This window comes from Eptatretus burgeri, chromosome 10 (assembly GCF_056783735.1).
Source record: "Eptatretus burgeri isolate ZD-2024b chromosome 10, Ebu_testis_v1, whole genome shotgun sequence".
NCBI lineage: Eukaryota > Metazoa > Chordata > Myxini > Myxiniformes > Myxinidae > Eptatretus > Eptatretus burgeri.
The window spans coordinates 27634241-27658877 of record NC_140970.1 but is presented as its reverse complement, the minus strand read 5'-3'; the positions used below and the strand labels follow the sequence as shown (position 1 = coordinate 27658877).

The 24637-nt window shown below is 48.0% G+C and overlaps 2 protein-coding genes across 5 annotated transcripts in view; one reads left to right on the top strand and one right to left on the bottom strand.

Moving 5' to 3' along the window:
- The window catches only part of POLD4 (DNA polymerase delta 4, accessory subunit), a 16902-nt gene extending 13434 nt beyond the window's left edge, over positions 1-3468 (top strand). For all 3 annotated transcript variants that reach the window (XM_085897556.1, XM_085897558.1, XM_085897557.1), the window contains one exon: positions 2748-3468. In XM_085897556.1, the coding sequence (XP_085753682.1) occupies positions 2748-2790 (43 nt within the window). In that variant the 3' untranslated portion in view covers positions 2791-3468. The remainder of the gene's footprint in view (positions 1-2747) is intronic.
- Positions 3469-7196: 3728 nt separating this feature from the next.
- The window catches only part of MLXIPL (MLX interacting protein like), a 38072-nt gene continuing 20631 nt past the window's right edge, over positions 7197-24637 (bottom strand). Inside the window, exons 8-18 of one of the 2 annotated variants that reach the window (XM_085897552.1) lie at positions 18178-18254; positions 15142-16150; positions 13799-13890; positions 11147-11300; positions 10588-10629; positions 9569-9678; positions 9329-9445; positions 9120-9247; positions 8859-8985; positions 8617-8746; positions 7197-7927 (exon numbers count right to left, since the gene is read on the bottom strand). In XM_085897552.1, the coding sequence (XP_085753678.1) occupies positions 7812-7927; positions 8617-8746; positions 8859-8985; positions 9120-9247; positions 9329-9445; positions 9569-9678; positions 10588-10629; positions 11147-11300; positions 13799-13890; positions 15142-16150; positions 18178-18254 (2102 nt within the window). In that variant the 3' untranslated portion in view covers positions 7197-7811. The remainder of the gene's footprint in view (positions 7928-8616; positions 8747-8858; positions 8986-9119; positions 9248-9328; positions 9446-9568; positions 9679-10587; positions 10630-11146; positions 11301-13798; positions 13891-15141; positions 16151-18177; positions 18255-24637) is intronic. The other variant, XM_085897553.1, reaches the window with a different exon arrangement.

The following is a 24637-nucleotide window of genomic DNA, read 5'->3' as shown; positions in this document are numbered from 1 at the left end:
GTGGGGGAGTGGGGGAGACTGGGTGGGGGTGGGGGAGACTGGGTGGGGGAGTGGGGGGGAGACTGGGTGGGGGAGTGGGGGGAGAGTGGGTGGGGGGAGTGAGGTGGGGTGGGGGGAGTGGGGGGAGTGAGGTGGGTGGGGGAGTGAGGTGTGGGGGAGTGGGGGGAGTGAGGTGTGGGGGGGAGTGAGGTGTGGGGGGGAGTGAGGTGTGGGGGGAGTGAGGTGGGGGGGGAGGGGGGGTGGGGGGAGTGAGGTGGGGGGAGTGAGGTGTGGGGAGTGAGGTGGGTGGGGGAAGTGAGTGTGGGTGGGAGTGGGGAGGGGAGTGAGTGGGAGTGAGGTGGGTGGGGGAGTGGGGGGGAGTGAGTGGGAGTGAGGTGGGTGGGGGAGTGGGGGGAGTGAGGTGGGGGAAGTGGCGGGGAGTGGGGAGAGGAGAGTGGGGGAAGTGTGGGGGGAGTGAGGTGGGTGGGGGAAGTGAGTGTGGGTGGGAGAAGTGTGGGTGGGGAGTGTGGGGGGAGTGAGGGGTGGGGGAAGTGAGTGTGGGTGGGAGTGGGGAGTGGGAGTGAGGTGGGTGGGGGAGTGGGGGGGGAGTGAGGTGGGGAGGGAGTGGGTGGGGAAGTGGCGGGGAGTGGGGAGGGGAGAGTGGGGGAAGTGTGGGGGGAGAGTGGGGGAAGTGTGGGGGGAGACTGGGTGGGGGAGTGGGGGGAGACTGGGTGGGGGAGTGGGGGAGACTGGGTGGGGGAGTGGGGGGGAGACTGGGTGGGGGAGTGGGGGAGACTGGGTGGGGGAGTGGGGGGAGAGTGGGTGGGGGGAGTGAGGTGGGTGGGGAGTGGGGGGGAGTGAGGTGGGTAGGGGAGTGAGGTGTGGGGGAGTGGGGGGAGTGAGGTGTGGGGGGGAGTGAGTGGGGGAGTGAGGTGGGTGGGGGGAGTGAGTGGGGGGTGAGGTGGGTGGGGGAGTGAGGTGTGGGGGAGTGAGGTGGGTGGGGGAGTGAGTGGGGGAGTGAGGTGGATGGGGGGAGTGAGTGGGGGAGTGAGGTGGGTGGGGGGAGTGAGGTGTGGGGGGGAGTGAGGTGTGGGGGGAGTGAGGGGTGGGGGAGTGGGAGGTGGGTGGGGGAAGTGAGTGTGGGTGGGAGAAGTGAGTGTGGGTGGGAGTGTGGGGGGAGTGAGGTGTGGGGGAGTGAGGTGTGGGGGAGTGAGGTGTGGGGGAGTGAGGTGTGGGGGAGTGAGGTGTGGGGGAGTGAGGTGGGTGGGGGAAGTGAGTGTGGGTGGGAGAAGTGAGTGTGGGTGGGAGTGTGGGGGAGTGAGGTGTGGGGGAGTGAGGTGGGTGGGGGAAGTGAGTGTGGGTGGGAGTGGGGAGGGGAGTGAGTGGGAGTGGGGTGGGTGGGGGAGTGGGGGGAGGTGAGGTGGGGGAAGTGGCGGGGAGTGGGGAGGGGAGAGTGGGGGAAGTGTGGGGGAGTGAGGTGGGTGGGGGAAGTGAGTGTGGGTGGGAGAAGTGTGGGTGGGAGTGTGGGGGGGAGTGAGGTGTGGGGGAGTGAGGTGGGTGGGGGAAGTGAGGTGGGTGGGGGGAGTGGGTGGGGGAAGTGAGGTGGGTGGGGGAGTGAGTGGGTGAGCGGGTGGGTGGGGGAGTGAGTGGGGGAGTGAGGTGGGTGGGGGAGTGAGTGGGGAGTGAGGTGGGTGGGGAGTGAGGTGGGTGGGGGAGTGAGGTGGGTGGAGGAGTGAGTGGAGGAGTGAGGTGGGTGGGGGGAGTGAGTGGGGGAGTGAGGTGGGTGGGGGGAGTGAGTGGGGGAGTGAGGTGGGTGGGGGAGTGAGTGGGGGAGTGAAGGTGGGTGGGGGAGTGAGGGTGGGTGGGGAGTGAGGGGGGATGGGGAGAGGGAATTAGTGGGGGGAGAGGAGTGAGTGGGGGAGTGAGGATTGAGTGGAGAGGGGGAGACTGGGTGGGGGAGTGGGGGAGACTGGGTGGGGGAGTGGGGGAGACTGGGTGGGGGAGTGGGGGAGACTGGGTAGGGGAGTGGGGGAGACTGGGTAGGGGAGTGGGGGGAGACTGGGTGGGGGAGTGGGGGGAGACTGGGTGGGGGAGTGGGGGAGACTGGGTGGGGAGTGGGGGGAGACTGGCTGGGGGAGTGGGGGAGACTGGGTGGGGGAGTGGGGGGAGACTGGGTGGGGGAGTGGGGGGAATGGGGGGGAGACTGTGGGGGAGTGGGGGAGACTGGGTGGGGAGTGGGGGGAGTGGGTGGGGAGGGTGGGGAGTAAGGAGTGGGGGAGTAAGGAGTGGGGGAGTAAGGAGTGGGGAGTAAGGAGTGGGGGAGGGGTGTCAAGGGGGAGTGGGGAGTAAGGAGTGGGGAGGGAGTGAGGAGTAAGGGGTGGGGAGTTTAGGAGTAGGGGGTGGGAAGGGGAGTGGGGAGGGAGGGAAGTGGCGGGAGTGGGGGAGGGGAGGGAAGTAGCGGGGAGTGAGAGGGGGAGTGGGAGGTGGGGGCAATGGTGGGGAGTGAGGGGATGAAGGGATGAAGTGAAGGGATGAACCTGTGAAGGGATGAAGCCAGTGCGAACTAGACTGAGTGAGAACCAATCAATGGGGGGGTCAAGAGGTAACCATCAAGGAAAAATGTCAAAATGACATGGTGATTTGTTCAAGACGATGAAGGGTGAGAACATTTAAAACCTGTTTGTTCAACCTTACAACACAAGGCACATTGTGCAACACTTGGATTCTTACCAAGTTCCCTCCATTTCTCCCTCCTGTTTACCTTGCAGCATCTGGTACAAGCACTTTGAACTCTCAGGAGGAAGATTGTAGACACTTGGAGAAGACATGCTAATTCTCTGGCCAGACACCTTTTACAGCCATTATGCTTGACTCACCACAAACGCAACAAGAAGGGCAATCGGAAGAGCGCATACCTCCGCCATGTCATGTCTGATCCATGAGAACATATCGGGTCCGTTACAGTTTTGAAATATCATGCTATGCAGTAGTATGTGGTTTTTGGCACTATCTCTCAATGGTGAAGGATCAATTAAAAAATTCTCGTTGTCGGATCCGGATCCAGATGTTCACCAAAATCCAATCAGTTCGTCCTTGTCACAAAATTTCATCCGAACCCATCCACAAAATTTCATCCGGATCCGTCCACAACTTTTTGAGATATCCTGTACACAGACAGAAGGGGGTGAAAACATAACCTCCTTCACCTTCGGTGGCAGAGGTAACAAGAGCGAAGTCAATGGCGCATCAACGCAAATCCCCACGCTTCCCACCTCAAGCAGAGTTGAAAGATGGCAAAAAGTCCCACCAGGACTGACCGAATGTCAAATTTTGATTTAAAGTGTTTTTTTGTTTGTTTTGACCTGTGACCCCCAGTCCACATCCCTGGAGCATGAACGGGGGTCAAATCCAAAAAATGATGACATATTTCATGCATCCCCCAATGTTGACTGTACACAAAAATAAAGTTTCACCAAAAAAGTTTTAAAATGTGCCTGTAATTATATTTGTCAGAATTTGAACTTTTGACCCCACCCCAGGTGGCAGGGCCAAAAATGATATTGTTCTTGCACCTTCATGCCATGTGGTTTGGTGATCATAATTACCAAGTTTGGTGAATTTCTGCACAACTGCTTATTAGGAGATAGCTTGACAGATTGATGGACAGGCAGACAGATGAAGCAAATTACAATTCCCCCCTTTAGTCAGGCCAGGCCAGATTAGATCTGTGACTTACTTCAGGTATCATGTAAACCTGTACTTACCTGTTCCATGGTCGGGTTGTCGGTGACTAAACCGTCTCCCCACCAGGTTTTTTGGAGAAGAGGATGTTTGGATATGGACACCCAGCAGGATTAAAAATAAAACCTGTCAAAGGGCGGAGGAACTCCTTGTGAGCTAACGGCCATCCATATCTAGTACCCACCTGTGTCTGCGGATGTCCTCTTGCAGTTGGGTTACTTCTTATTCGGAGGTTGGTGGCAGGATTTGCACTCCAGCCACGGTAAAACCCTTCATTCCGAAAAACACAACAACGCAAAGAAATCTGAAAACCCACTCCATGGGAGTACCTCCTGTGCAGCTTCCCTTCGCAGGGCAGCTCACCGGATGACGGGATTGGAGCAAAGCCGTCGGGGCCCCCAATCTTTGATGATAGGAGGGAAACCACGGGGTAACATTCCTGGGTCAGATTGCAGGAGAGTGTGTCGGAGTGGTGCTGAGGCGTCGTCCACCAGACGGTGGTCTCCTTGGGTTAACCTGAGGCGGTCCCTTTGGGTGGATGCCTGGAATGTCCTATCCCTAAGAGAGGATGATCACCTGTCTCTGTTATCATCTGAGCTCAAGCGTTTGGACATCGGTATTGTAGCACTCTCTGAGGTTCAGAGACCAGATTGCGGCGAGATCATGGTGGGTGGTTACACCTCCGATTGGTCTGGTCGCTCTGATGGTTACAATTCCCAAGGAGTTGCTGTAGCTGTGCCCAATAAGCTGACCCCAATGTTAATTGAGGTAACACTGGTCAACGAGCGTATTATGAGATTAAGGATTCGTCACTCCTGAGGTGTCATTTCCCTGGTCTCTGTTTATGCTCCGACTGAGGCGAGTGATCTCACCGTGAAGGATGCATTCTACGTCACGCTCGAGTCTGTGGTTGATCAGTGCCCCAGGCGGGATTTCAATGCATCGACTGGAACTGATAGGGATGGTTATGAGGTGTGTGTTGGTCCCCATGGGTCAGGAACTATGAACTAGAATAGCACGAAGTTCCTTGACTTTGCAAGAAGTCATCGACTTAGGGTGGCCGGTTCATGGTTTCAGCGCCCACAAGCTCATAGCTAGACTTGGTATTCCAACGCTGGTGGTGTGGCAAAGGAGATTGACCATGTGCTCATTGATGGTTGCTGGAGGATGATCCAGAACTGCAGGGTCTGCCAGAGTGCTCAGTTCCTCAATACTGACCACTGGCTTGTTGTTGCAACTCTGAATTTGCACCTTAAATCAAGGAGAATGGTACCATCCCAGCCTCGGCTGGATGTTGGCAAGCTCAAGAATGAGAGGGTAGCTGAGGAGTTTGTGAACAAGTTGAGTAGAGATTTGGGGGTTTGGGTGCTTTGGGAGGTCCTGAAGAGTTGTGGAGTGCCTTCAAGACCATCATCCTTGATGTTGCCGGTGGATGTCTTCGAACTCACCGTAGGGCAAAGAAGAATTTTGTCTCTCAAGGGACATTGGATACCATTGACCAGTCGCAGGGCCAGGCTGAATGGCAGAGCTGAGCTGTTCAGGGAGCTGAGGCGTAAAACTGTACGTGCACTGAGGGTGGACAAGGAGGCCTATGTGCGAGGAATCTGTGAGGGGGTAGAGCATCACCTGTGGTCAGGTGATTCTCGTCCCGCTTACAGGGGAATTCGCGCATTGCGTTCATCCAAGGCCATCCCTCGGTGTACTGCAGTTAGAGCAGAGAGTGGTAGGCTCTTGACAGAAGAGTCCGAAGTGAAGGCCCGCTGGGCCGGTTAATTTGAGCGGTTGTTCCAGGCTGATCCACCAGCTGTCGAGTTGGACATCAGGTGTGTTACAATCCCTGTTGCTGATCCTCCCATCAACTGTGGTCCACCTTCGCTTGTGGAAATACAGGCTGCGGTGAACCGATTGAAATGGGGTAAAGCTCCAGGGATCTGTGGCATCCATGCTGAACTTCTCAAGGCTGGTGGAAATGCTGCACTCGTGTCATTGCATGCAGTTCTGTGCTCTGCCTGGAACACAGGCATCATCCCAACTGACTGGAAGAGGGGCCTTGTTGTCCCTCTCTGGGAAAGGAAGGGTGATCGCCAAGACTGCAACAACTACTGAGGGGTGATGCTGCTTTCAGTGCCGTGCAAGGTCTTTGCTCAGATAATTCTTGATTGCGTTCGCCACCATTTACTTGAGCACCAGCGTCCAGAGCAGTCAGGCTTAACACCAAAGAGGTCAACGATTGACCGTATCCTTGCTCTTTGGGTCCTCACCGAACGCAGACGAGAGTTTCAGCAGGGGCTGCTTGTAGCCTATGTTGATCTCTGTAAAGCGTTTGATTCAGTGAATCGGGATGCCCTCTGGAGGATTCTAGGTCTTCGTGGGGTGCCACCAAAACTGATCGATTTGATGTCTGAACTCTACTCTGGTACTGAGAGTGCTGTGAGATGTGGTGGTACCATCTCTGACTTATTTCCAGTTGTTACTGGAGTTAATCTGGGGTGTGTACTGGCCCCCACACTTTTCAGCACTTGTATGGACTGGATTTTAGGGAGGATGTCAGAAAGATCAAGCTGCGGTGCATCGTTTGGGAATGTCAAGATCTCTGACCTTGATTTTGCAGATGATGCAGTCATCTTTGCGGAGACTTTAGATATCCTTTCGGGGGCCCTCGAGGTGCTGAATGAGGAGTTGGAGCCGCTGCGATTATGGGTTTCCTGGGTCAAAACTAAGATCCAGGCTTTCAATGACATCTTGGATGCTGCTGTCCTGTCTGTGCCTGTTTGTGGTGAGCATGTTGAGGTCGTGGAGAGATTCACTTACCTTGGCAGTGATATTCATATATCTGCTGCCTGTGAGTCAGAGGTCAATAGATGTCTGGGTCGGGCCTGGGGAGTCATGTATTCACTGGATAATGGGGTGTGGCGCTGCCGGTACCTGTGCGGGAGGACGAAAGTCCGAGTCTTCAGGTCCTTGGTGCTTCCAGTCTTGCTCTATGGATGGGAGACTTGGACTCTGACCAAGGATGTGAGACGGGGACTTGATTCCTTTGGTACCAGGTCTCTTCGGAGAATTCTTGGCTATCGCTGGTCGGACTTTGTGTCCAACGAACGGTTGCAGAGAGAGACTCAAATGAGATTTGTTACCTGCATAGCCCATGTGCGTCAGCTGCGGCTGTATGGACATGTCGTTTGTTTTCCTGACGCTGATCCTGCTCACCAGATTCTCTCAGCGAGGGAGTCTCCTGAGTGGAGGCGGCCAATGGGCCGACCACATGCCTCGTGGTTGCAGCAGGTTGATCGGCATCTCAAGGAGATGGGGATGGGCTAGGCATCTGCCTGGGGGATGGCCAGACGGAGGCCCCTGGAATACCGGCAGAAAGTGGACGCAGCGACGCGCTGCTCTGGCGCATGCTCCCATACCTGACCTGACCCCCGTTTTTTTTCCTTTTTCTTTTCAAAAAGCGTGGGGATAACGCAAGGACAACATACTGCCCCTAGTTTTATTGCATCATTTTAAATTGGTAAATGAGGCAACAATTGGAGAGAATGTTGGTAGCACCAAAGAAGCAGCAGCAGCAGCAGCGAAAAGCTGCTTTCACAGCAGAGAGCTCAACAGGAAACCCACAGGGGTGGGCCAATAGTGTGTGTGAGAGGTACAAATAAATGCGATCAATATCAGCATCTCCCCATTGTGTTTGTAAGACATTAAGAGAGGTGGTATTGGAAAGAAGGATGAACCCCCCCATTATCCCTTTCCAACCTCATTCACAACTCGCAATCATTTTAAATGAGCGTAACCACCCAGCATGCAGGAGTCTTTTCAAGGAACGTTCCAGGGGCCCGTAGACTGGGCCAGCCCGGTCTCATTCTTCCATCCATCAGCGATTGAGCGTTTGTCGATGGTGATAATCCAAAACCATCTCGTATCAAAGTCGAGTTAACAAATCCTCCAGTTTCTCAGAAGATCGTTGCTGTGGAGACATTTAATCTCGTGGAGTGTTCGCTCAGTCCGTAGAAGCATTTGCACTTTGTGTCAATGTTAAGGCCGAAGTCGCGGCGATGAGTAGATTGCACCTGTGTAACAGCAAAAGGCTCATTTTGTCAGGAATGGGAATGCCGCACTGTACCAACTGCCCGCAGGGCTTGCTCAGAAAGCAATTCCGGCTCAGAAAGGATCGAGGTTGACGTGCTGAGCACACGGAGAGAGTTCATCACCACTACGAGAAAGGGCGAGAGGGGAGGACTTAAGGTTTTTATCTAGTCTACTGTAAATCACATCCGTAGAAACCAGTCTCATTTCCTTAACACCCAGCCCCAAATGTTACATTCCTTCGTCTGCAACAACCAACTTTCTGAAGCTTAGCACCAACTCTGTCTTGTTGAACAAGCCATTATAAAGCTGAAAGAGTCCCCATTTAGCAGATATTTGTAATCATATATCAGCCTCGAAGGAAACGGTCATTATCCAAGGAAAAATGCATTACGTGAACTCGAGTAATCTTTCAAGAAAGAGCAGTTCACATTTGGTGCTAATGTCAGTTTTCCACATTATGCGAGGCCAAATACCAATATCTGTTCAATGGAAGCTGAATTGGAAACAAGTTTTTCTCAAAGCTTCTGTTGGATAGCCCAGTGGTTGGAATCAACAGAACGTTCATCATGGTATGCTAACTGCTGTGGGAAGGAAGAAGCTGACGTTTAGCGGTAGTGCTTTGTCAGAGCAATAGACCCAATTGACTTCTCTCACACTTTGTACCATTTTGCTTGGAGAAAAAGCGATGACAAATATGAAGAAACCCCTGATTTAAAAATAAATAAATAATAATTTAAAAAAAGGTATCAATCACCTCCCCCCATTACAAATCAAATCAAAACATGCACTGCTGCACACCCCACCCCCACATACTTGGCCTCAGGCAGGGTAAGGAGCAGTGAGTTTCCAACCAGGTAAATGCGACAGATGTGATCTCATGGGGACGAACCCCAGAAAAGGCCTCCACAAAGGAGTCAAAAAGAGGGCACAACAATACTGAAAACTGGCAAAAAAAATGGTCAAGGATATGTATCAAGCAAATAAGAGAAATGGTGTGTGGTTTTCAAGCTTATTGTAAAAAAGAGGTGGGCAAACACCGAACAGGTGGAGGATACAAGCCAGAACTGCCAGGTCTGCTGGGTACGAGAGCGGACGTAGTCGTCCAAAAGCTGTCTCATTCGACTCGCACGGCGACGGCCCGCCAAAGGCACCCCTCCTGCTGGAAGGGCGGCTTGACATTGGCTGGGAAGGTGGGTAGCAGTGTGGGAAAGTTGACCGAAACAACGTTCATATGCATCGAGGACATTTATTGGCCAGTTTCATGCCAGGCCGAAGCCATGAGCAATTTTAAATGTCAGAGTGCAAGGTGCAGATACCTAATTTCCAGGTTGAAGGCTGCAGCCTGCTGTCGTAACCGAGCGGCTTCTTCAGCTTGAGCCTGGCGTTCCGCCTGTAGCTTTGAGATGTATTCGGCTGCTTTAGACAACATGGTCGCCTTGCTCACCTGCAGAACCACAAAAATATCAGAGGTGCAGGTTCACCTTCAGTCTCTTGGGGAAGGGAAATGTTTTTCATTCGCCCTCACCTTCATGTTCGGATGGGCGTGCAACACAGGAACCAGGTTCTGCAAAGTACTGAACCCCTTATGGATGTTTAGCCGCCGTTTTTGTTCAGCTGTAACAGGCACCAAACGCCCGCTCTCCTGCACCACATCCGGCACAAAATGCAAAATGCTAACCCCAATGGCTAACAGAAGTCCGAGTAAACCACAATGGATGCACCGATAGAAGGGGAGTTAAGACCAATCAAAAGTTGATCGGCTTGCCTTGCATGGTGGTTCTGGCTTACTCCAGTCAAGGGAAACATTTGGAGAAGAGTCCACAGGGATAAAGGGTGTAAAGGCTGGCGGAGGACTCGAGCCCGAGTGTTGGCGCTCTAGGAGTGGTTAACAAGTGGGGGATTTTTTTTTTTACTTAGTGACATCAGAACAAATGCAACACTCACTGTACAAAACAACTATGTTTCAAAATGAACATTCCATACAACTTCTTACACTCACAAACTTTCAGTGTTCACAAACCAACATCTATTTGTCAACACCATTTGGAATGATGCCTGTCGGACAAATGCCCACCATCTCACCTTGCTATGTTACCTCCAAACATACATCCCACAATTTGCTCATTAAATTCAAGATTATACTTTCATAAAAATAGTTCATGGCAATCACAACTCGACACAGGAAAGTGTGCAAAACTCGGTCTCTCTCGCTCAATGATATAAACTTGTACCAGGCAGAGGAAAAATACAACAAACATTCAGTGTGTAGAAACTTCAGCATCAGACTGGACAGACTATAAGATGAAAGAAACTACTCACATTTCTATCAGAATTGTACTTAAGCGTCATCAATTTCATTATGGGACATTTCATCACAGTGTTTATGCCAAAAAGAAGATGCCACCACTATCTTTTCAAATACACCTTATTTTTTAATACAAAGACGAGGCTCGTGGGGGAGCTAGAACAGAGAATGGATCAGGATGTAACAGGACAAAAGGAACAGCAGAAAGAGGGTTGTGGGGGGGAGGGGGGAACATTCCAACAGCAGGGTTGAGGGACACAGAGAGGGAGACTTGGATAAATAAGGGATGTGGGGAAGAATGGGGGGGGGTAGGGGAGGATGCACGGGGTCGATACGATGGATGCAGAAACAAATGCTTAGGAAGGAAAATGTGGAAACTCGGAAATAGATGGGATTGAGGAAAGTTAACGGGGGTGGAAAAGATCATGGCTTTGGATTGGAAACGATCTAAGATGGTGGTGAACAGCTGTTTTATAGACCTGCAGGGAAGAACGAGATTGAAGAGAATGTAGAAGTTGGTTCTGCAGGCGGGGAAAAAAAAGAGGAACGAAAAACTGGACATGAGCAGTAATTCTGGATGATTTTATCAAATTTGCCTCTCATTTTGCCCTTTTATCTTTAAACTGTGCTCCAATTCACGTAAGCAGTGGACATCATTTTCCAAAATCAAAGCACCTCTGCCAGGTAAAGGGAATGGGAGATGCCCGCACACAAACCAACCACCATCGTAGTAGCAGTTGTACATCTGGCATTACACTAACAGTACACGGTTACTCCTCACACCGAGCCGAGGGAGAATCCATGTCACAATGCCATGAAGCAGGATTACAGGCGTTACATGATAACTGACATGTGGTACGTCATGACCTGATATCGAAATAAAAAAAAAAACAATTTTAAAAATGCCCTCGCACAAGAAAGCTTTAAAATTCTTTTTGTTATTTTCTTTCAAATAAAACGATTTAATTCAATAAAATTAAATTTTCAAGAAGAAAATAGTACAACCCATAGGATGTACCATCAACCATGCAGTCATACCTAAGCCACCTTGCAGTGTTGGCTCACTCTTCAGCTCCTGTCTCCTGACAGTGAGCGAGGGGATCTGTGTAGCGATAGCAGGAGAAGATGCCATGCTTTGTGAAGATGCAGGAGAGGATGACAGCAAAACCCTCCCTGGTAAATCTCCAAGGCCCTGGAAGTAGAATGGGACCGGGGGGTGCGGGGGCACACATTTGGCAGTAACATTCTTTATGAACCATTTCGTTGAGCAGTGTATTGATATTCTGTTGACTGTTTAATGCTGGTGTGCTTCAAGTTGCTTTGGAATTGATTGACTCATTATTTAGGGTTTAAGAATGGATGCTTGTTTTGTTGAGGATATAGATGCGAGTGTTATGAGTAAATGTAGAGTAAAGTGAAATGTGACAAGTGTTGATAGAATAAATTAGGTTTTATAGCTTTGAGAAAAATGACATTTGAGTAAATTCTAGCAGTTTCTTGACATGGAACCATCTCATGTTTATGATCAAATTCTCACAGTTTCCTGATACGGCATTGGATAAAGTGCTTATGATATATATATATATATATATATATATATATATATATATATATATATATATATATATATATATATATATATATATATATATAATGCGGCATAGAAGGCCACCTTCATTCTTGGATTCCTGATGTTTTCCACTCACACAATAAATGTGTTACCATCATTGGAACCATTTCCTCCCTTCTCCCAGTGGAGACCCGAGTTCCTCAAGGCAGTGTTTTGGGCCCAATCTTGTTCCTCAACTACATTGAAAGCCTGCCTGATCTGAAAAACCCTCTCTTCCTTTTGGCAGATGACTCCATATTTTGTCGTCGTACTCCGTTCCCTCTGCGAGACAAACAGCAGCTGTCTGTCTGTCTGTCACTCTCTCTCGATCTGGAAGTTATTACGCACTCGTCTGATATGCTTGTCGCTGTTTTACAGGCTCCAAGGCTCATGGCAGAGCTGCAACAAATCATGCTCACATGCAGACAGATAAGTGACATCATCTGAATGGACTTTAACACAAACACAGCCACTCAGATTGTGGGAAGTGACGTCACTCCCCAGAGCAATCTGGGTACCAGCAACATCTTCACAACATCGCTTTTCTCTCCACACTCAGTGGGCAATCAAGGAGGAATTTCCTTCTCCCCATGGATGCTAACCTTTGGCTTTTTTCCACGCTCTATTCTTTGAATGCCGAGCGTCAAGCAAGGAATCTACAAGTACCATTTTGATGTCTTTGGCACAACTTGGCCAAAGTTTGAACCACCGACCTCCCACAATCAGAGCAGACGCTCCAGCCATTATACCGCAGAGACAAATGGAATATCTTAAATCCTGGAAAAAAAATTTAAAAAATCTCACAATCTTCACAATCTCACCCTTTTGCTCTGGAAGGACTGACCACCAAACAAACCCACCTATTTCTTTGGTCATCCACTGGAAGAGGTTTAGTCTCTTGAACTTCTCGGCCTCATCATCAGCCATGACCTTTCCTGGAAAAAACCACATAGGAAAGCTGGCCTCGAAAACCAGCCACAGACTGGGCATCCTCTGTCGCTCCAAGTCTTTTCTTGGAAAATTATAGCGACTCAAGGTCAACAAGGCCTTTGCCCATAGCTCAATGGAGTACTGCTCTCTGCTATAGGCTAATACCCCAGCATCATGTCTGCCTCTTCTGGATTCTGTGGAATCTAAAGCTCTCAACGTTATTGGAATCTTTTGTGGTGAGGCTGAAGCACAGGCTCTGTTGCTTTCCTCGTGGGCAGGTTCATCTCTCTGTTTGCTCCGACTATATTTTTTCGAAATTGCTCCCTCTGCTCTCCATCTTCTGACCCTCCTCGTTTACTCCAGGATGCATGCATTCTTCTCGGAAGTAACCCCCGGCCTGGTTAAACTTCCATAATCCGGACTGACTGCACAACCAACTCTTTTATTCCTCACATCTCACGTCTATGGAACCACCTTCCAAAGGCTGCTCGATCGCACTGTTCCCACCAGAGCTTCAAGAAAGCAGTGCACTGCCATCTCTCATCATCCCCAATATTGACCCATGATGTTCCTCGTTAACCTTTCCTGACTCAACCATCTTAATTGCTCACTTGTGTTTCCTTCCTTCCTCAAATCTCTTTTCCTGGTCGTTCATTCCCTTGATTTTGTTCCACAGTCAGTTGTGGTCAGTTCTACCTTGCTCTTCCATGAGCCTCGCTCCTGTAACTAAGAAAAAAAAAGTTGGCAAGGAAGGGCCAGTCACCTTTTGCTTTCAACAATGCAGTGTTGATCAGCATCTCAAGGGGACGGGGATGGGCCAGACGGAGGCCCCTGGAGTACCGGCAGAAAGTGGATGCAGCGACGCGCTGCTGCGGCGCATGCTCCCATACCTGACTTGACCTGAATGCCGTGTTGATGTATTTGTGTTGCTTTTTGCTCTTCATGTTCATAAAACAAAGTTTGGACCACACTCAACTGACTTCTGGTTTGACAATCAATCAATTTATGTTTTGACAGGTACACGAACGAACAACTTTTAGTTGCTACAATTAAAAGTTGGAAGGGTATAGAAAAAGAATGGAAGGGGTTGGTATAAATAGAATGGTGTGTGCTGTGGAGAGAAAGAAGCAGAGAGATGAAGAATGGCATACCGCAGGTAAGGCACAGGTTGGCATCACCACAGATTGGCTGGCAGGTAATTGGGCTAAAACAAGCTTTCCAAATGGCTGGCCCAACAACTGACCTGCGGTACAAAGCATTCACAATATTGCAGTATTAATATCAATGCTGATTTCCAAAACCCACCAAAAGCCATCCTAAGAGCACACACACGCGCACGCAAAATTGTATAGTAGTTCGGGCAAACATGAACTGGGGTGAGCCTGATTACAATCTGGTACGAAGTGCTCGTGAACACAGTTTTGGAAGCCTTTTTGCTTAACATGGACTTGCACTCAGACCATCGATGTGAGCACTCAAATTTGATGCTCGATCAAGAACACAATAGGCCTCAAATGCATTCTATTTTCAGAACACACAAATCTCCTCAATAATAGATGAACGGTGCAGCCAATACGACTACGTCGCCCTCGTTCACTCCAGCCTTGGTGCTGGAATCAGGCCTTTCCAACAAATCCCAGTACATCTCAAGAAACATGGGGAGTAATCGAATTAGTTGCTGCAGATTTTGGATTAACAAGGCTGGCTTCTGGCCCGGCTGATCAAGGAACCAGCCGTGGGGGCAACTCGATGGATCCTATTCACTTTGCATCTCCCTTCCATACAGTGTGGAAGTCGACCACCTGAGATGAACATCAAAACATTTCTTTTCCTTGCAATCCCAAAATAAATCTGACATATTGCCGAAAGGACCATCTGTGCTCGCACCTTGCTCACTGCCACTAAAAATGGCAAGCACAACTTTTGCCACGTCAACAATCATGAACCGTAACTGCAAGTTGTCCGAACAGATCCAAGGTATTCATACAATTAAATTCTAGAGACAACTTTTAAAAAAAAATAACTGGACAGTGTGGATAAGCCCGTGTGTTTGCCCTTCACGCAATCCATGTACAAGTCCTCAAAGCATCGAGGTTAATGATAAAAAGAAAAGAAAAGAGGCTTTACATCAACGTGAAAACTGAAAACGAATCATCTTGTTCAAGTCAAAAAATTTTAAAAAAGGACGCAAAACGAAACTATGAAATAACAAGTGATATTTCCTCCACAATGGGACAGGAAGTGTTAATTGTATTCCACGGGTATGCATCGCAGTCTCATTAGTCTCAACAAAATATGCATCGAAATAAAGAAGCTAAAAGAGTAAAAAGTTCTTCAGGATTTGGTCACACAAAGCATCATTGTGTGTCGCACGAAAGGGAATCGATGAAGAACTGCAGGAATGAAAGCCCTGTGGCTACAATTAGTGCTCATTAGTCATTACAACATGTACAATCAAAATCACATAACCAATTGTATCTTACAAAATACATACCTTGGGTCAGCAGGCTGAACAGAGCTGGGCTCATTGCCTGTTCCCCCATTGCCAATGCAACAGCACTCCCACCGGTGCCTCCTCCCACACATCCACTTTCAATAAGGGCGCTGCCCTGTTGACCCTCTTGCCCTCCACTCCAACCTCCGACTGGGCCGGACGGCACCAGCCGCAGTTGACCCTTTGCTGTCGCTCTGGCAAATGTCACAGTTGGCGCAGTTGCTGCGGCTTTTGGATTCACAAGGCTGGCTTCTGACCCAGCTGGTCGAGGAGCCAGTGGTGGGGGCAACTGAACAAGCGGAAAGCCGCTAGAATCAGGCAATCCCATTATGTTTTGGGCAATGTGTGGAGTTGGAAAGTTCAGAGCATGGCTTCCTTTAGTTTGGCCCGGTGAACTCATGGTTAAGGCCGCGTTGGCCTGTGATGAAAGCGATGGAATCAATTTTGGAGTGGTTTGGCCTAAATTTGGACTTTGAGTGGTCTGGGGTAAAGTACGTGATACCCGAGCAGAAAGGGATGGCCCAAGTTTAGTTGAGGGTTGAGTTGGAGGACCCAGTGGCACAGTGGTGGTTTTGTTTGACGAGGGCCGAGTGGATGGCACAAGTCGAGGCGAGGCGTGGACTTTGTTAGCTTGTCCAAGTGAGGTGTGCATAGAAAAGGATGGCCTTTGAAGGGAAGAGGACCGAGTTGGTGATGGAGGGATTAGTCCAGCAGCAAAACAAGAGAGCGAAGGCTCTAGATCAGCTGAGGCTTGAACATCAGCAGGTCTGGATTGGGACAATATGTCTAGGTCCACATCTGAAGTGGATGGCCGTGACAGACTTGAAGTCTGTGCCGATTGCAGAGAAGATAGACCTGAGTCTGAAGGCAGTTGTTGCTGCGCAGAGGATTCAGAAACAAAGGTAGGATCAGGTGAGATAAGGCGAATGCTCGAGGAGATGGCAACACTGGGAGGCAGCATGGCACCAGGTGAAAGTGGACAAACTTCTTCCGTTGGTATCAGGTTTGCCTGATGGAGAAAGGGGGACAACACAAGAGCAGTAAAGCATGCACAGATAAAGAAGTGGAATGAGGGAGGAAAAAAGGTGAAAAATCGAATACAGTGTTTGTAAACGCCAATGTATTTTTGGACTATGTATGCATGTATGTGTGGACAGACTGCCTTCGTTCCATTGGTTTGACAGTTGGCCTGACTCCACCCACAACTGTAACTTGAAAAAAATAAATCATGCGTCCACCATTTTGTGAATGTGCATTGGCTTCAAGCCTCTGGTGTCGGCTTGTGGCCCAATGCAATTGGAATTATCCGAGCTATATAACCATGATATAATATCTATGCACACAAGCAGTCAACAGGTTTTTGCTTCATGCATGTAACCCAGGTTAATTTATTAGTTTCAGGAATTTCTGCAGCAGTCTGTGGCCCATTGACCACCTAAATAATGGATGAGCAAGATCGAGACTAATAAATGTCAGAATGCGTTGGAGTGTCAGTGTGTGTCTCTCCTCCATAACTCCAAAACCATGAAACCCAATGGCCTGAAACTTTGCTTGCATACAAAGGGAACTTCCAAGGGGATGCACGAGTGAAAATTGGGTGTTTGAGTTAATTACAACACTCCTTTTGAAGATAATTAACGGCCTTATTTAATTATTTCCTTTATCCGGCACATCCTCGGCCACCTTGCTCTCCGTGGATGGGGTCTTAAAGTACATTCTCGGTTACCTCGCCTGCTCAACAATGCCTTGACTTGGAATAGGCCGCAACAACTTAACAATGAAGTATTTTTTTTGTTTTCCCCACTTTCCTCACATATTGAATGCCTGATAATATAATCATACCTACGAATCGCTAGATACATTGCAATGCTTAGAAACGCAAGTAGACGCCAGCGTTCATGGCATTATTTAATTTCCGCACATGCCATAACATCTAGAATCTCTTTAAGCCAAATTTCAAAATTTAAGCTCTAGAATTGAACTTTGCAGAAGTTCCGACTGCTAAAAATAAAAGTGTTCATTTGCCTAATTCGGACATAGTTTGATAATTTGGGCATCTCTGAGAGGTGTTTAATATGATGAATCGGCAATCGCAAATCGCTTGCCAAGCCAGCCGTTCCTCATCAACCGTTTCGTTGGAATGCTTCCTTGAGTGCTGAAGCCACTTGGCGAGTGCTATACATCGATCAACTTGAACAAAGTTCAGGGGCCACTCCCCTGTGTTGGCCCCACGTGGTTCTGCGATGGATCGAGCATTAGCAAGCTCGCAGAAAATGTGCAATTTTATTTTACACCAAGTTTGCCATTTTTGTACGATCTTTCATTTAATGACCCGTCACTTCGGTAAAGATAGATATGTACAAATAAATTAAATGTTTCATTTTAAAAAGTTTCTTTAACTGTTTTGTGGAGTGCTTGGTGAAGCCACTTGGTACGCGCTCTTCAAGCTTCAATGGCGATATCGTGGTTCGATACCAGAGTTAGGAAGGAAAATAAATTCGATAATTACGAGGGTTATAGAAAGCAATAAATCGCCACATCACGGCAGGAGAGCCGAGAGGTACGCACGCACACTCTAAGCTATTTAGCCTCGGTTCGATTCCAGAAGAAGCGATAAACTGTCATCCCAATATTTCACAAGTAGGGTAGTTAATCAATGTGTGTGTGTGTGTGTTCTCTCTCTCAGATGTTAAAGTGGGCGTCACATCTGCCAGAATCCTCTCCCTCCCCCCTCCCTCTGTTTGTCTGTCCCTGCTCTCTCCCTCTGTCTTTCCCTCCTCTCTCGTTCCCTCTCTCCTTCTTGCTTCCCCTTCTCCCCCCCTCCCTCCCTCCCTCCCACGGGCTGGCCGACGAGGTGGGAGAGGGCGCGGATGGGCTGGCTAACAGGGGAGGGAGGGCATGGGCGAAGGGGGTTGCAAGGATGGGGGAGGTCACGGATGGGAAAAGTGGACGAAAAGTTGATGAAAAGTGAAGATTTAAGGAGGGCTGTGTAAAAACAACGGGGTAAAAGGTAAGAAACGTTATTTGTAGTTATACCTGTGGTTCTCCAGAAATTTGCGTAGGATGGGTCATAGGAAGAGCAGGGATAAAGAACCTTCCATTTGATAGAAATTCTGTGTGAAACATTACAATAAAAAATATATTGCTGGATAAAATAGCAGCAACAAAAATAGAACCGAGAACAATATATTTAGGGAGAGTTGGTAAGATGAAAGATGATAAGTCATACGATTGGAAGAGGAAAGATGATGAATATGCTGGAATATTAAATGTCACAAGTCTCAAAACAAGCATGCAATATAACAATTAACACTTTTACAAACCAGTCTATTAACGGCTAATAAAAACAGTTCATTGTAATGAACAACACAAACATTTTCAATCCATCAAGCCGGTAAAGAATCATATAATTCTCAACAATCTGGGGACAGCAGGTATGCCGTCCGTGTCTTCGAAAGCATATTCATCAAAACAAGCAAAGCAACGTGGTTTGGCTTATAGATAAGCATGGTGAACCCCAAAACACGATGGTGTGGATGAAAAAAAACACGAACTACACTGAAAATGAGCGTCAAATGACACGTGGCAGAGCAGCACACATGCCCGGGAAAATGAATGTCAATGGGCATGGTGTTTAACGAGGGGCCGGAAAAGTGTGTGAAGATGTGAGTGCGTTCATTAAATTAACATCACAGCTTGTTCTGAAATTCTATGAGAACTGATGTTCAGTTAAAACAAGTTTTTTTTCTTTTTAAATTGTACATTTTTAGCAACAGCAGCTGAGAAATGTTGGGTAAGGTTCAAGCATGGCCAAATAAGGTTCAGTAACAGTCATGTGTTGATGGTGTGCTACGGCAATCGTTAGTGCCCTGAGGTTGGAAGTGCGGAAGTGTGGCTTCACTTGTGCGCTTTATTACATGCACATAAACGATTTTTAAAATTCATTTTGGAGGTGTGTGCTAATGTTTCCATCCAAGGCCAGATGGGTGGAATGACACAAACTTGGTATAGCCTTCGCTTGATGCTTTATGTAGCCTCTGACTATAAGGGCTGAGTGTAGACTATTATAAAGTACAAGGCACAGCTCAGAATAATTGATTAAGTGAGAACTGATAGGTTGTTCCCAACAATTATGGGTGAGATGTGATTGGGCTTAAGGGATTTATATGTTGACTGTGATTGGCATTGCAAGTGGTGCATGATTGGCAGCCTCGGTGGTGCACGCTTCTGTCTGCACTGTCGCTGACGGCTCCTCAATGGGCGAATGAAACCGGTCCAGCAAATAATGGGGGCACGTAACGTAGGCGTTGTCATGTATTTCCTACTTGAAAAGGTCTGCAGCTGTGGAGGAAGTTGGTTGGAGTTTGAAGCAGCAAAGAGCTTTCAGAGTTTTTCTTAGTTGTGTGATGCAGCATGGGAGTAGAAGGGCCGAGTATCAACTAATTCTAATGTATATACATACATACAAAGCTCTTTCCAACCACTAATTCACGAACTCACTGACTTATTAAATATGGGTACCTTCTGGGTGGTATCCAACTCAATGGCTGGTCTGTCAGCCTGGTACAGCTGCTCAAAGTAACCGGCCCAGCGGGCCTTCACTTTGGGCTCCTCTGTCAAGAGTCCACCACCCTCTCCTCTAACTGCAGTACACCGAGGGACGGGCTTGGAGGAATGCAATGCGCGAATTCCCCTGTAAGCAGGATGAGAATCACTTGACCACAGGTGATGCGCTACCCCCTCACAGATTCCTCGCACATAGGTCTGCTTGTCCATCCTCAGCGCACGCACTGTTTTATGCCTCAACTCCCTGAACAGCACAGCTCTGCCATTAAGCCTGGTCCTGTGATGGGTGAATGGTATCCAGTGTCCCTTGAGACACAAAATTCTTCTTCGTCCTACGGTGAGTTCCAAGACATCTCCCGGCAACATAAAGGACGGTAGTCTTGAAGGCACTCCACAACTCTTCAGGATCCCCCAAAATACCCAGACCCCCAAAATCCCCACTCAGCCTGTTCGCAAACTTTTCAGCTACCCTCTCATCCTTGAGCTTGCCAACATCCATCCTTGGCCGGGATCGTACCATTCTGCTGGATTTAAGCTGAAACTTCAGAGTTGCTACAACAATTGTAAATTAGGTCAGTATTGAGGAACTAAGCACTCTGGCAGACCCTGCAGTTCTGGGTAATCCTACAGCGACCATCACCGAGCGCATTCAACGAGATAATTTACAATTGCAATAAGGGTGGTGGGGGTGGGGGGGTGGACATTTATCCAACTATGATATTCTAGTTTTGCATTTTTAATCACTTTTCCGAAATTTGTAGAATTTATGGGTTATGCAATTTGGTAAGTAAAGGTGGAAATAGTCTGATTTAATGCTATTTAATTCAGGCTAAAAGGTAACAAAAGATAAAAAAAAATTTAAAGGTGGTATGGATTTTCTTGAGGCACTGTGTGTATCTCCATACTTCTCTTCCAGGAGCAGCAGACAGTACGTGCATTGTGGCAGTGATGTTATGACGTTCGTCTCAAGGTCGGAGAACGATGTTAATTATTGCGGCCGACCGTAGATCATTGATGACTCCAGATTAGGTTTGGTAAAGCGAGAGATAATGTTCCATGTGGCAGACATCGCTCATCACTCCCAACATCGCGCAGCAAGGGCTGTATGGGACACGGTGCGGGCGCTTACACCACTCATGGTTTGGAGTCGCATAGTATTTGCTTTATAACCGGAAGGTTTTCAGTCACAAGTGTACGGAGGATTGCAATGTTACCCGAATGAGGGCAAAACCGGTCGGTGACTGTGGGTTTCCATGCACTTGTGACAGCATCTGAAATTCCATCTTCATAAATAGCGCTGTGAGATTGGTCTTCCGGGTTGTGGCAGTGATGTCATGGCGTTTGTCTCAAGGTCGAAGAATGACGTTAATTATATATATATATATATATATATATATATATATATATATATATATATATATATATATATATATATTTTTTTTTTAAATATTTTTCCCAATGCCATGGTCGACATTTTTGTTGCATTGACCAGTCCACAACTTACTGTATTGAGCAGTCCCTCCATAAGTATTGGAACAGTGAAATTAAATTTGTTATTATGGCTTATATACTCAAGAAATTTGGATTTGAGATCAACAGATGAATACGAGACAAGAGCAAAGAAAATTAGCTTTTATTTATTGGTATTTCTATGCATACATGTTTTAATGCATGGTTTAACAGAGTTGTGAAAGAACTGGACAATAAGATTAAGTTTTTTTATGGTTTAACAGAGTTGTGAAAGAACTGGACAATAAGATTAAGTTTTTTTAGTAATCGGGGCTTGCTTTCACTGGGTCAGTCTAAACCAGTGTTGAACAAGCCGAGTGTTTGTAAAGACATTCGGGATCTCCATGATAGCTACATAATGGCTCAGGTGGATAAGGCTGCAAATAATTTTGTTGTGGTTTGTAAAAAGTTTTATGTCGAGGTTTTATTAAGATAATTCGTCATCGATACGGTTACTTTCACTGGTGTAGGAAATAGCATGTATAGTATTGTTCCTCATCATAAGTCGCTCCAAGATATCCCTGGCCTGTGGGATGGCACGTGAGAGGGAGAGAAGAGGGGAGGAGAGGGGGAAGGAGAGGGGGGAAGGAGAAGGGGGGAAGGAGAACGGGGAGGAGAGGGGGGAGAGGAGGAGGAGAGGGGAGGAGAGGGGGAGGAGAGGGGGAGGAGAGGGGGAGGAGAGGGGAGGAGAGGGGGAGGAGAGGGGGAGGAGAAGGAGGAGGAGGAGGAGGAGAGGGGGGAGAGGCGGGAGAGGGGGAGAGGCGGGAGAGGGGGAGAGGGGGAGAGGGGGAGTGGGGGAGTGGGGGGAGTGGGGGAAGTGGGGGGAGAGGGGGGAGAGGGGGAGAGGGGGAGAGGGGGAGGGGGGAGAGCAGTGTGAAGGAGAAGAGAAGGCAGGAAGAGAAAGCAGACGAGAATAAAGAAAGCAGACAGAGAAGGCAGAAGCAAACGGGATAGGCTCACACGAGCGGATCAAAAAAAGCTCATGAGCAGAAGACTCAAAGATGGAGAAGGCTCGTGAGGGAAGGAACAAAAGCGTGTGGGGGTGAAGAAAAGGCGGCTTCACGAGCAGTTGGTGTCAAGCTTCCGTGTGGAAAAGAACACTTCGTCCACGAACGTCGGCCTGCCCTCTCAATCCTGTCAGTCACGAAGGACGAGGAGGGTGAACAGCAGCACCTCATCGACGGGGACCTGAGGAGGGCGAGTCACATATCTAGGATGCCGGAGAGGACTCGCCGACTGGGTCTGGGCACCTCGGGGACGCAGCTGCGTATCCCTTCACGCCACATCACCACTGCCCATCTTCCCCATCCATTTTCCTCCACATTCTCTTGTACATTTGCGTGAGGTGAGGGAGAAAAGAAAATGCTGCTTTTCTTTTCTCCATTCTTTGCTTTCATTTTATTTTCAAGTTCTCATTTTATTCTTCTCCCCCGAATGAGCGATGGCCAAGTCTTTTGTACAAGTAAGATTGAATAAGGAGAAGACGTGTTATGGTTAAATCAGCTCTTATGTGCCTTTTTTTCTTGCTTATAAATACTCGCTTTTAAATGATTGCTTGCTTGTGTGATTGTAATAAATAATTGTTTGTTGTAATTTCCAATCCGTCTCGGTTGTCTTTTCCTTTATTGGTTTGGCACCGTGCACAAGTGTGGTAAGATGGGAAGTTGTACCCCAAAAATTTCCTTTGTTAGCCAACGAACACTCACTGTAACACTCGGCAGTAATCCAGTGTGCTGAGGGCACGTGACCCTAATTGACCGGCCGTCCACAGGTAAGGTATCACGCGAAGTAGTGCAACCCTGCTCGGATTGGCCGTGCCAATCAGCGTTCGTCGTTGCCTTGCTACTTGCCGGTGTGTGGAGTCATCTGTGCCCGGCGGCCTTCGGAACGGGCATTCGGGAAGGACCCGTGTGTGTGTGTGTGTGTGTGTGTGTGTGTGTGTGTGTGTGTGTGTGTGTGTGTGTGTGTGTGTGTGTGTGTGTGTGTGTGTGTGTGTGTGTGTGTGTGTGTGTGTGTGTGTGTGTGTGTGTGTGTGTGTGTGTGTGTGTGTGGCTTCCTTCTCGGGACTACGGTGCAGTAGTTGGTCTTTATTTTGATTACCATTGTAGAACAATAGTACTTTTTATGTTCAGTCCCCACATTTTGAGTAAGCACAAGCACAAGAACAGATCAACTTAAAGTAAATTAAAGTAGTATAATCGTATTTAGTTGCATATCCCTTGCATGAAATAACTGTGCTGAGCCTTTGACCCAGTGGCATCAACAAACTCTTGTTATCTTCCTTTGAGATGCTTTGCCAAGCCTTTACTGCAGCCAATTTCAGTTGTTTGTTTGTTTTGGGGAGTTTATGACTTTAGTCTCCTCTTCAGCCAGTGAAATGCTTGCTCCATTGGATTTAAATCAGGAGATTGACTTGGCCAGTTGACAGCCTCCCACTTTTTTGCCCGATTAGCTCCTTGGTTGTGTTGACAGAGTCTTGCCGCATGGGGAAGCACCGCCCAATGAGTTTGGAGGCATTTCCTTGTACCTCGGCAGATAAAATGTTTCTGTACACTTCCAAATTCATTCTGCTGCTGCCATCATTAGTAACATCATCAATAAAGATTAGTGAGCCAGTTCCAGAGGCAGCCGTGCAAGCCAAAGCCATGACGCTACCTCCACCATGCTTCACGGATGAGGTAGTATACTTTGGATCACATGCTGTTCCTTCGTTTCTCCACACTTTCCCATAGCTTTGGTAAAAGGTTTATCTTTGTGTCATCTGTCCATGAAATCTTTGTTCCAGAACTCTACTGGCTCACCTCTGTACTTCTTGGCAAATTCTAATCAGGCATTTCTATTTTTGGTGCTGGTGAGAGGATTGCATCTTGCTGTGCAGTCATTATAACATAATTCTGTTATTGAAGCCTTCTGCGAATGGTATATCGAGATACTTTCACCCCTGCACTCCAGAGGTTGTTGGTGACGTCACGAACAGTTGACTTTGGGTTTTTATTCGCAGCTCTCATGATTTTTCTGTCATCAACTGCAGTCGTTTTCCTTGGCTGACGTGGCCATTGTCTGTTGCCAAGCACACTAGTGGTTTCTTTGTCTTTCAAGATATTCCAAACTGTTGTATTCGCTGTGCCCAATTTTTGTGCTATGGTTCCAATTTAATTATTCTGTCCTTTCAGCTTCCAAGTTGCTTGCTTTTCTTTCATCGACAGTTCTCTAGTCTTCGTGGTGGTTTATGCCTCCTGACTCCAAAGGCAGAAGCAAATCCAAAAACTAAGACTGAACATTCACAGCTCTTTTACATGTGAACAATCAATGCAACAAGAAACAACTGTCAGTCATTTGTTACAACACTTATGCTTACCTAAAATTGGGGGACTGAACATAAAAAGTGTTATTGTTCTACAAAGGTAAAACATATATATGC